The sequence below is a fragment of the Ornithorhynchus anatinus genome, chromosome X3 (genome assembly GCF_004115215.2).
Source record: "Ornithorhynchus anatinus isolate Pmale09 chromosome X3, mOrnAna1.pri.v4, whole genome shotgun sequence".
In the NCBI taxonomy this organism is placed as follows: domain Eukaryota; kingdom Metazoa; phylum Chordata; class Mammalia; order Monotremata; family Ornithorhynchidae; genus Ornithorhynchus; species Ornithorhynchus anatinus.
In genome coordinates, this window is record NC_041751.1 from 3,425,981 (window position 1) to 3,437,582 (window position 11,602).

At 49.7% G+C, this 11,602-nt stretch overlaps 1 protein-coding gene across 4 annotated transcripts in view; it reads left to right on the top strand.

Annotated features, from left to right (window-relative positions):
* FHOD3 (formin homology 2 domain containing 3) overlaps positions 1 to 11,602 on the top strand; it is a 297,727-nt gene that overhangs the window by 255,967 nt on the left and 30,158 nt on the right. For all 4 annotated transcript variants that reach the window (XM_029054069.1, XM_029054068.1, XM_029054071.1 and 1 more), the window contains 3 exons: positions 2,308 to 2,427; positions 4,606 to 4,767; positions 11,171 to 11,361. In XM_029054069.1, the coding sequence (XP_028909902.1) occupies positions 2,308 to 2,427; positions 4,606 to 4,767; positions 11,171 to 11,361 (473 nt within the window). The remainder of the gene's footprint in view (positions 1 to 2,307; positions 2,428 to 4,605; positions 4,768 to 11,170; positions 11,362 to 11,602) is intronic.

Consider the following 11,602-nt stretch of genomic DNA (forward strand, 5'->3'; position numbering starts at 1 on the left):
TAGTCTAAGCCCAGGGACACCTTACCGCTAGAGTGATTACATTATTCTGGCGAGGGGCTCCGCAAAACTAAAGATCAACTGAGCGCCTACAGATTCCTTTCACTCTTTTGCTACGTGTCTCCTCAGCATCTACGAGCCTTCTCTTGATAACCTCTTAGCCTGGGGACACTTATTCCCAGCGTGAGAAGCAGCGTGGCGCAGTGGAAAGAGCACGGGCTTTGGAGTCAGGGCTCATGAGTTTGAATCCCAGCTCTGCCACTTGTCAGCTGTGTGACTGTGGGCAAGTCACTTCACTTCTCTGTGCCTCAGTTCCCTCATCTGTAAAATGGGGATTAAGACTGTGAGCCCCACGTGGAACAACCTGATTCCCCTGTGTCTACCCCAGCGCTTAGAACAGTGCTCTGCACATAGTAAGCGCTTAACAAATACCAACATTATTACTTATTCACTGGGCAGGGATTGTCTCTACCTGTTCCCGAATTGTACATCCCAAAAGCTTAGTACAGTGCTCTGCACATAGTAAGCACTCAATAAATACTGTTGAATGAGTAACTCTTATGTACATAGAGTACATAGGTACTTATGTACAAAGCTCTAATGTTATTTCCATGTCTGTAATTTATTGATATTAATGTCTGCCTCCCTAGATTGCAAACTCACTGTGGGCATGGAATGTGTCTGTTCATTATCATATTGTACTCTCCCAAACTCTTAGTGTAGTGTTTTGCACACAGTAAGCACTAAATATTTATTGCTATTGTTCTTGTGTGTCCGTCTCCTCCGATTAGACCGTGAGCCCGTCAAAAGGCAGGGACTGGCTCTATCTGTTACCTATTTGTACATTCCAAGCGCTCAGTACAGTGCTCTGCCACATATAAGCGCTCAATAAATACTGTTGAATGAATGAACTAAATAAATATGATTGAGTGAACGAATGAACGGTCCCCGGCACTCGTTCACTACGCGTCTCCTCGGCGTCTCCGAGCCTTATGCTGATAATCTTCTAGTCTGGGGAGGCTGACTCCCACAGGTTCCTTTCACTCTTTCGCTCCGTGTTTCTCCTCAACATCTACGGCCTTCTGTTGATAGCTTCCTCCTCCTCTCCTTCCCTTTCGGCAACTGAGTGTGTGGGGCTGAGGGAGAGGGGTGTGGTGGCCTGGATGTCAGCACCCCAATTCCCAGAACGCTGGGCCTGGGCTGAGCAACTGGAGGGTCACTTGGGTTCAGGTGGAAAGTGAGTGAGTCGACCCCTCGCGAGTACCGTCAGAGGGGATGGTGGGACACGGGGGTGGGGAGGGGAGATGGTTAAACAATCAAAAGCGAAACAGATGGGGATGGTGGCTATTTTTTCCCCACCTCATGGCAGCCAAATGTCTGAAGCTGGTCCCGGGGCCAGTGCAAGTTAGGCTCATCAGTATAGCCAAGAGAGTCCCAATTCCAGAACAATTGTGATTATTTTTTTTTTTAAAAAAAAAATCACCCAGTGTGTTTTGTGAGACTCCAGAACTGTCCCAAATAAACCGGGATATTCCGTCTGCCCATCTGGGGTTGACTGGTGAAAAACATTTCGTTGATTATCAGATTATTATGTAGCGTTTTTTAAGCGCGTACTATGGGTCCTCTCCTGTACAATGGGGATGAAGACTGTGAGCTGTAAGTGGGATAGGGGTTAGACTGTAAGCCCGTCAGTGGGCAGGGATTGTCTCTATCTGTTGCCGAACTGTACATTCCAAGTGCTTAGTACAGTGCTCTGCACATAGTAAGCGCTCAATAAATATTATTGAATGAATGAATGGGTCAAGCACTGTTGTAAGTGCTGGGGTAGGTCGGAAACCGTCCCTGTCCTTCATGGGGCTCACAGGCTAAGTAGGAGGGAAAACCGGTGTTGAATTCCCACTTTACAGATGAAGTAACTGAGGCACAGAGAGGTGAAGTGATTTGCCCGGGGTCACCCAACAAGCAGTTGGCAGAGCCGGGATTAGAACCCAGGTCTTTCCGAGTCCCAGTTCTCAATCGATTCTGAGCTCTTTGCGGGGAGTAAGGAAGCAAGGCTGATTACATTCATTCAATGGTATTTATTGAGCGCTTACCATGTGCAGAGCACTGTACTAAGCGCTTGGAACGAACAAGTCGGCAACGGATGGAGACGGTCCCTGCCGTTTGACGGGCTTACGTGTTTCTTAAGGTTCTCTTAGGATGTGTATGGGCTAGAGGCTTTGGCCCAAGCTTCGTGTTCATTATTTTAAATGGCAACATAATGAAATTTGCATTCTTTCCAATTGTGCTGATCCTGTTCCCCGTCGGCAGGAAGTGGCAGAGCCCCTTCTGGATCTGAAGGAAGGAATGGACCAGTTGGAGAAGAATAAAACCCTTGGTTTTATCCTGTCTACATTATTGGCCATTGGAAACTTTCTCAATGGAACCAATGTAAGTGTTTGTCATCCTTTTTTATATTTGAACGGTATTTGTTTGGTCTTTACGACGTGCAAGGCACCGTACAAAGTGATGGGGTGGATACACGCTGATCAGGTTGGACACAGTCCCTGTCTCCCATGGAGCTCACAGTTTCAATCCCCATTTTACGGATGAGGGAAGCGAAGTGACTCGCCCCAAATCCCAAAGCAGCCAAGTAGCGGAGCCGGGATTAGACCCGGGGTCCTCCAACTCACTTCTTGTCTCACGTCTTCTCTCAATCCCTGAGAGCTCCAGCACCTTCAGTCCTTCATCACCCAAGCCATGGAGCGCAAATCCTGCTCTACCAGGCCCGGAAGGCAGCCTGTCTTAAAATTGTAAACGAATTGATCGCGGTGACTGTCTCAATAGACAGTTTCTGATTAAATGTAGGAAATGAGAAATGGGAAATTGGGAAATGAGAAGCAGTGTGTCTTAGCGAAAAGAGCCCGGGCTTGGGCGTCAGAGGTCGTGGGTTCTAATCCCAGCTCCGCCACTTGCCAGCAGTGTGTCTCTGGGCGGGTCACTTAACTTCTCCGTGCCTCAGTTAACTCATCTGTAAAATGGGGATGAAGACTGTGAGCCCCACCTGGGACAACCTGATTACCTTGTATCCACCCCCGTGCTTAGAACAGTGCTTGGCAAATCGTAAGCGCTTAACAAATGCCGTCATTATTGTCATCGTCGTCATTATTATTATTAACAGATGTAGGAATTGTCTTCCACTCTAGACTGTAAGCTGGTGGTGGGCAGGGAATGTGTCTGTTTATTGTTGTGTCGTACTGTGCCGAGCGCGTATTACAACACTCTGCACACAGTAAGCACTCAGTAAATACAACTGAATGAATGAATTGGGAACAGTGAAGTCCGGCAAACCCACATCACCATCACGGGTCCCCAGAGTCCACATCCTGCCCAATCCACTGCAGCGGCCGAGGGATTAGGTGAGATTTCTCAGCCGTCCCTATTCCCTTCCTCTTCTCCGCTCGGGCTAATGCTCCCCAGGCAGGATGGCCTGACCTCTTGTCCCCTCCCCCCGCTACACAACATGGCAACGGAAGCCCACCCTCGGAAGCCAGACCCGATGGCTGGCTGCCAGCCGCAGCTCTCTCCCCTCAGCCTCTCCCTGGACGTGTGCGTCAAGACTTCTACCCGGTCAACCGATCAGAAGTATTTATTGAGCGCTTCCTTTGTGCAGAGCAATATACCGAACGCTCGGGAGAGTGCAATAGAGTTCGTAGCCACGGCGGACCCTTGCCCTCAAGGAGCCGCCGGTGTAGTCGGGGAGGTGCTAAACTAAATTTAGCACTTGGACTAAAATTGCATTTGCACTTGGATTTGCCCCCTTTCTTCATCCTTCCCTTGTCTCCCCAGCACTTATGTACATATCCCTAATCGACTGATATCCATGTCTTTTTACCCTTTGGACTGTAAGCTCACTGTGGACGGGGAACGCGTCTTCCAACCCCTAAATCGTACTCGCTCAGTGGAGTAGGTAGACGTGGTCCCTGCCCTCGAGCAGCTCTGCAGTCTAGTGGGGGAGGTTATGCCTGATCTGATTACTGTGTGTAACCCAGCACTTAGCGGTGTTTGGTACATAGTAAATGCTTAAGAAATAGGACAGTTATTATAATAATCATTACAGCCCTGGAGGCAGAAATTTGGGGAGGCTCGTGATAGCGGCAGTATCAGTTGTTCGTCTCACCTCGGGTTTGAGTGTGTTTGTGTGTGTTAGAGAGGGGAGCTGAGAGTGAGGGGAAGGACATTTCAGAAAAACCCTGACACCGCAAGTGTGCCATTTTTTAAATGGTATTTGTTTAAGTGCTTACGATGTGCCAGGCGCTGTACCAAGCTCTGGGGTAGATACGAGATAATTAGGTTAGACACAGTCCATGACCCACATGGGGCTCACAGTCTGAATCTCCATTGTATAGATGAGGTCACTGAGGCCCAGAGAAGTGAAGCGCCTTGCCCGAGGTCACACAGCAGCCAAGTGGCAGAGTCGGGATCAGAACCCGGGTCCTCCCCCCTCTCGGACCCGGGCTCTTTCCACTCAACCACGCTGCCTCCCTCTACGAAAGGGACGGGGGACATCCTTTAATTCGACGCACGGGGTATTGACTCCAGTTTTTCTCTCTGAATTTTGCCCGCCAGGCCAAAGCCTTTGAGTTGAGCTACCTCGAGAAGGTTCCAGAAGTCAAAGACACAGTGCATAAGCAGTCTCTCCTTCACCACGTGTGCACTATGGTGGTGGAAAAGTTCCCAGACAGCACAGATCTCTATTCCGAGATTGGAGCCATCACTAGGTCAGCCAAGGTATGTCTGCGAACTGAGACGAAAATGCTCCAGATGTCGGATCTTTATCAGTCTCCTCGAGGAGGAAGAAAAATGTTTCTTTAAGCGAGCACTGAAGGGTTGTTTTGATCCCCGTCTCCCAGCGCTTCTTCTGAACGTGAGCGAATCTCACGGCCTTTCTGATGAGTCCTTACGTGGCTTGCTTTGTCTCGGCTTCACGGTCTAATTCCTTCCCCCCCCAGATGCTTTAATGGGCAAATGGGGCTTCCCATTTGTTGAACCCATTTGTTGCTCTGCCCGAGTTGTCTTTCTGAAAGTCAGTGAAAGAGTCCGCACTGGCCCATCTGCAGAAGAGAACTCTTAGAAACCTGAACTCGCTTGATGGAGCTGAGCATCGCCGAAGAACGGGAAAGCAGGGTGACTGAGCGTGAAAGAAAGAACGGCGCCAGTCAAAATGGCAGCGTTGACTTGGATGGCTTGATTTTTCCATCCTTCAAAGCGCCCGTTTTCCTCCATCCCCTGACTCTTGCCCCTCCATCGCCGCCACTTAAAATGAAATTGATACTGGTTTGCTGAATATGAAAGGAGGTTGTGTGGTAATAGGTTTGGCAGTTATTGAGCACCCATCGAGCGCAATGCACTCCACTAAGCACTGGGAAAGTACCTCGTCATAATAACAGGATGATGATGTTTGGTAAGCTCTTACCGCATGCCAAACACTCTACTAAGCTCTGGGGCAGAATCAAGATAATCAGGGCCCACTTGGGGTTCGTAGTCTAAACAGGAGGGAGAACAGGTGTTGAATCCCCGTTTTGCAGATGAGGAAACTGAGGCACAGGGTCTTTAGGTGACTTTCCCGAGGTCACGAAGCAAATGAACGGCCAAGCTGGGATCAGAACCCGGGTCCTCTGACTCCAAGGCCCATGCTCTTTCCACTAGGCCATGCTGTCCGTCGGAAGCGTCTGGTCTCTCCCCTCCGGGGGCTTATTTACTACGTAACTGCAGTGAGGCGGATAAGCTCCCAACCTCTGACATCTACCTTCCCTATAAAATTTAGGGAGAGTTGTCCACCATTTCAGGGAGGTAGGATTTATTCACTCTTCCCACCGGAAAAGCAGTCATCTGCAGCCTATTTAAGATGCTGTAGGCCATCACCTGCAAGCAGGCGTCTACTTACTCCAGTGTACCCTCCCAAGCATTTAGTACAGTGCACTGCACACGGTAAGTCCTGGGTGAACCCTACTGATTGATTGTGGAGCCCTCCAGAACCCATCATCTAGCAGTTGCGTTGACTGGCAAAGGAGCAAGGTCGCCTGAGGTCATTGTGCTTTTAACGAGAGGGCTTCTCCATCAGACTTTATTTTTATGGTATTGGTTAAGCGCTTACCGTGTGCCAGGCACCGTACTAAGCACTGGGGTAGGTACAAGCTAATCGGGGTGGACACATTCTATGTCCACAGGCTTAATCCCCCTTTAACAGATAAGGAAACTGAGGCGTAGAGCAGTTAAGTGTTTTACCCAAGGTCACACAGCGGATGAGTGACGGAGCTGGGATTAGAACCCGAGTCCTCCGGGCTCCCGGTCCCGTGCTCTATCCACCAGGCCTCACTGCTTGCTCCTTTTTCTAAGCGAATGGATTACACCAAGCTCAACCCGGGCAGATGGAGCAACTTTGGGGGATTCCAGGACTACTGGGAAAAGCTCAGAGCTCACCCATGATCAGTGGTATTTATTGAGCGCTTACTACACGCAGAGCACTATACAAAGCACTTGGCACTGGGGCTTTTTCCGGCCCCCTTCCCCAACTGCCTAGAAGCGTGACTGTCTCACAGAGGTCGTGGGTTCTAATCCCAGCTCCACCACTTGTCAGCTGTGTGACTTCGGACAAGCCTCTTAACTTCTCTGTGCCTCAGCGACCTCATCTGTAAAACGGAGATTAAGACCGTGAGCCCACATGGGACAACCAGCATTTCCCCCAGTGCTTAGAACAGAGCTTGGCACATAGTAAGCGCTTAACCAATACCATCATCATTATTATTATTATTATTATTATTAAGGGAAGGCCAAGTGACAGGACAATCAGTCAGTCCATCAGTGGTGTTTATTGAGCATTAACGGTGTGCAGAGCACTGTACTAAGCGCTTGGGAGAGTTGGTAGGTATGTTCCCTGCCCACGAGGAGCTTACATCTAGAATGGGGGGAGTCTCCAGCCTGTCAGGGAGGGAGATAAAGGCTCAGCAGCATCTCTGGACACCAGCTGTCAATCACACAACATCCCCGGCCAATCGGGGTGCCCGCCCAAAGAAAGACTAGAAAAGGGCATGCCTCTCTTTTAATAATAATTTTGGTATTTGTTATGTGCGAAGCACCGTTCTAAGCGCTGGGTAGATACAAGGTAGTCAGGTTGTCCCAGGTGGGGCTCACACTCTTAATCCCCATTTTCCAGATGAGGTCACTGAGGCACAGAGAAGTGAAGTGACTGGCCCAAAGTCCCACAGGCTGACAAGTGGCCGAGCCGGGATTAGAACCCACGACCTCCGACTCCCAAGCCCGGGCAATTTCCACTGAGCCACGCTGCCTCTCTTTTCTCTTTCTGATGAGGAAGTCTTCCTGTTCTCTTTGTCATCACCTAATTTCTGGGGTCAGTTTCCTCAGTTGCCCTTGTTACCCTGCCTCAAGATGTGTAATCCTTGTTTCTGAAAAGTTCCTCTACGGGGATAGCACTTAAAGCTGAACCTCTGGAAGTGGCTTTGATTAAAGATCTCTTAGTTGAGCCTAATTGGTTGTTCTTCCTCTAGAGCATGTGTCTCCAATTACGCAGTTCAAGCGGGGCGTGCTTCCTAGAGAGAGTAGCGCAGCACTGAAATTACAACTATGCACTTCGACTTTGTCCTGCAGAAAACTTTAAAAATGAAATTCATAACCCGTCAGCTGCATCTGCCAAAGCTAATTCTGATCTAGCCTTACATCGTCTATCGCCTGTAAGTGCGCACATTCTTGGGTCGGGAGTTTGCAGGGTGAACTGTGCAATGATTCTGTATTGGTTTGAAGCCAAAATAAGGTTTCCTCTCTATTTTTAGCGGGGATAAAAAAACATTTGGTTTCATATAGAGACTCAGTAACCTCTCAGACCTGCTTCCGGTTCAGGCAAATCAGTGAATCGGTCGCTTACCGCTTACCAAGAGCTCGGGAGAATACAGTGCAACAGAGTCCACGGATGTGTTCCCTGCCCACAGAAAGCTTACGGTTTAAGGGAGAGACGGATATTCATATAAATGAATAAATTATGGGTATAATAAAGAGATTACGGCTGCTTCGTAGCCCTAGACTTTGTATGGGGAGGAGGGGCTGCGGAAGAGGTCAGGGAGAGGAGAGGAGTGGGCTGTGGTCACCTGGTTGTCAGTCACACATTCCATGGAATATCAGTAATAATAATGTTGGAATTTGTTAAGCGCTTACTATGTGCCAAGCACCGTTCTAAGCGCTGGAGTAGACCCAGGATAATCAGGTTGTCCCACGTAGGGCTCACGGTCTTCATCCCCATTTGACAGATGAGGGAACTGAGGCCCAGAGAAGTGAAGTGACTTGCCCACGGTCACACAGCTGACAAGTGGCAGAGCCGGGATTAGAACCCCTGACCTCTGACTCCCAAGCCCGGGCTCCTTCCACTGAGCCACCCTGCTTCTCAGTGGGGAATCTTCCGCTTTTGAACTAAAAGCCAGCCATCCTTTGTGATCCTCGTTTGGCTTTTTCCTAGCCGTTCTGTGTAAAGGTCATTGTGGGCGGGGAATGTGTCTACTGACTCTGTTGTACTGTACTCTCCCAAGTGCTTGGTACAGTGCTCTGCACACAGTACGCACTCACTAAATACGGGGAGAAACGTGAGCGAGGCCCAGTGAGTAGGTTGTCTTGGGGGGAGCAAAACATGAGACACAAGGTGTCGTGGCAGAGGAGTGAGGATGAGTTGATGGAGTGCTCTGAGAGCTGATGTCAGCTGCGTGACGGTGGGCAAGTCACTTCACTTCTCTGTGCCTCGGTTCCCTCATCTGTAAAATGGGGATTAACTGTGAGCCTCACGCGGGACAATCTGATGACACTGTATCCATCCCAGCGCTTAGAACAGTGCTCTGCACATAGGAAGCGCTTAGATACCAACATTATTATTCCTGTGGGCAGGGATCGTGTCTACCTACGCTGCTGTATTGTCCTCTCCCAAGCACTTGGTACAGTGCTCTGCACGCAGAGGGTACTCAATGAATACCATTGATCGATGGAGGAAAGGCAGTGACCGAGTGCCTACCTCAGGGCACAGAGGGGAAGCAGTGACCTTTGGGGGCCGCGGGGGGGGACGGATGGGAAAACGTAACTGCTTCAGGACAACCAGGAGCTCAAAACCACCCTTCATCTGAGCGAGTAGGTTTGAGCTCGTTTGAGATGAGCAGAAGAATAAGTCCGGCTCTCCGGCTCAGACCCCGGAACCGACCGTTATCCCGAATGGATCTTTAGTCTTAAAACTAGGAGAAGCGTCATGGCCTAGTGGGCCCAGCCCAGGCCTGGGAGTCGAAGGACCTGGGTTCTAATCCCGGCTCCACCGCTCATCCACCGTGTGACACTGGGCGAGCCACTTCGCTTCTCCTCGGTTCCCTCACCTAGAAAATGGGGGTTAGGACTGTGAGCCCCAGTTTGCGTGAGGACTGTGTCCAACCCGGTTAGCTTGGATCTACCTCAGTGCTTAGTACGGTGCCCGGCACATAGCAAGAACTTAGCAAATACCGTTCAAAAAACCCAAGTTAATTGATTTCCCTTGGGTTATAGGCCCCCTTTCTGATTCTGAACTTTGCTCTGCTTTTAGTCTTATTGTTTAGGTTTCAGAAACCACTCTGAGAAACATCTTGGACCCAGATTTGAATTGAACACGAAAACCGCAGAGAGAGAGAAAACAGGAGTCTTGGAATGTCGTGGCAAATATAGTTTAAAAAACTAAATAAAACCCAACCCTGATTGAGGGGTCCCGAGGCCAAAATGGTGAATGGCTCCCTTCTCCTTCCTCCCTCCGCCCCAGCCCCCGTCCAGAAGGGGTTAGCGCCGGGATCGGTCAGTGCTAGGGGGAGGGGCAGGTAGCCCCTCCTTCTGGAGACCAGAATAAGCCATTAGCCCAGCTAGATCTTAAGTCCTAAAATGATGAGACGCGGCGTAGCCTAGGGGATAGAGCGCTGGCCCGGAAATCGAAGGGACCTGGATTGTCATCGCGGCTCTGCCACTTGTCCGCTGTGTGACCTTGGGCATGTCCCTTTGCTCCTCCGAGCCTCAGTTCCCTCAGTTGTAAAATGGGGGTTAAAACCATGAGTCCTGGCGGGACAGGGACTGTGTCCAACCTGATAACCTTGCATCTTCCCCAGCACTTAGAACAGTGCCTGGCACGTAGTAAGCGCTTAACGGATACCAAAAACAAACAAACCAAAAAACCAGTCCCCAGACCTGCAGAAAGGGGAGGGCGAAGAAGACGGGCCAGCAGCGGAGGCTGGAAAGGCATCATGGCCTCAAGGAAAGAGCAAGGGCCTGGGAGTCGGAAGGACCTGGGTTCTAATCCCAGCTCTGCCAATTGCATGCTGTGAGAACTTTGGCAATCGCTTACCTTCTCCGGACCTCGGTTTCCTCAACCGTAAGATGGGGATACCTGTTCTCCCTCCTACTTAGACCGTGAGCCCCATCTGGGACAGAGACTCTGTCCTACCTAATTAACTTGTAGCTACCTCAGCGCTTTAAAACACTGTTTGACCCAGTGTGCGCTTAACAAATATCATTTAAAAAAAAATAGGATCTTACAATCTAGTGGAGCGTTTACCTTTTAAGAAAAACATGAAAACCCCTCCAGGGGGAGAATGGGGAGAGAGATAAAGAGGGTCCCTCTGCACTGTGACTCTGATCTAGAAGGGAGATTACCAAAAGGCTCCGCTTCTAAACTGGAAGATGCCAGGAGCGGGACTTGACATATCGTCCCAGGAAGGATGTTAGGGAAAAGCCAACTCCTTCAGTTGAGGTGGACAGATCACATCTCCGTTAATCCCACGGTGACGAAACAGAACGAGACAGTGGGCTGAGCTGAGGCCTACCCAGCCTACTGCATCTTGCTCGCCCAGGGACTTAGACAGATGCCCTCCACCCAGTAAGGACGCGATAAATACCGTCGTGGGCGGGAAATGTGTCCGTTTCTCGTTACATCGTACTCTCCCAAGCGCTCGGTACAGTGCTCAGCGCACGGGAAGCTCTCGATGAATACGACCGACTGACCGCCTCTGAAGCTAAATGTGCCGTTTATCCTTTTTAATCTTCTCCCTAAAATGTTGAGGTTGTACAGTTCAGGATGAAGTTGGGTGAGTCGTTCTTTCAGAAAGTCTGTGGCCATGTCGTCATTCGCTTTCAGGTTGACTTTGAGCAACTGCAGGACAACTTGTGTCAGATGGAGAGACGGTGTAAAGCATCATGGGATCACCTCAAGGCCATTGCAAAGCATGAAATGAAGCCAGTGTTAAAGCAAAAAATGTCCGAGTTCCTTAAAGACTGCGCAGAGAGAATTATAATCCTGAAAATTGTTCATAGAAGAATCATCAACAGGTAACTGATCTGGCGGAGTTGGCGGCAGGGAGTGGGGGAAAGGGCCGAGGGAACAGCACCCTTCTGAATGTTGAAAATATTCTGACCTCCTTTATCGTCCCAGAATATTTACTGACATTTCTTCTGGGGGTTCTTGGCAACAGGTGCCTGCTTTTCCCAGATGTTTAGTGGTTCCAGATGAAAAATAGATTTCTTTCCAAGGAGAGGCTTGCATCTTTTTTTTTTTTTTTCCTTTCTCATA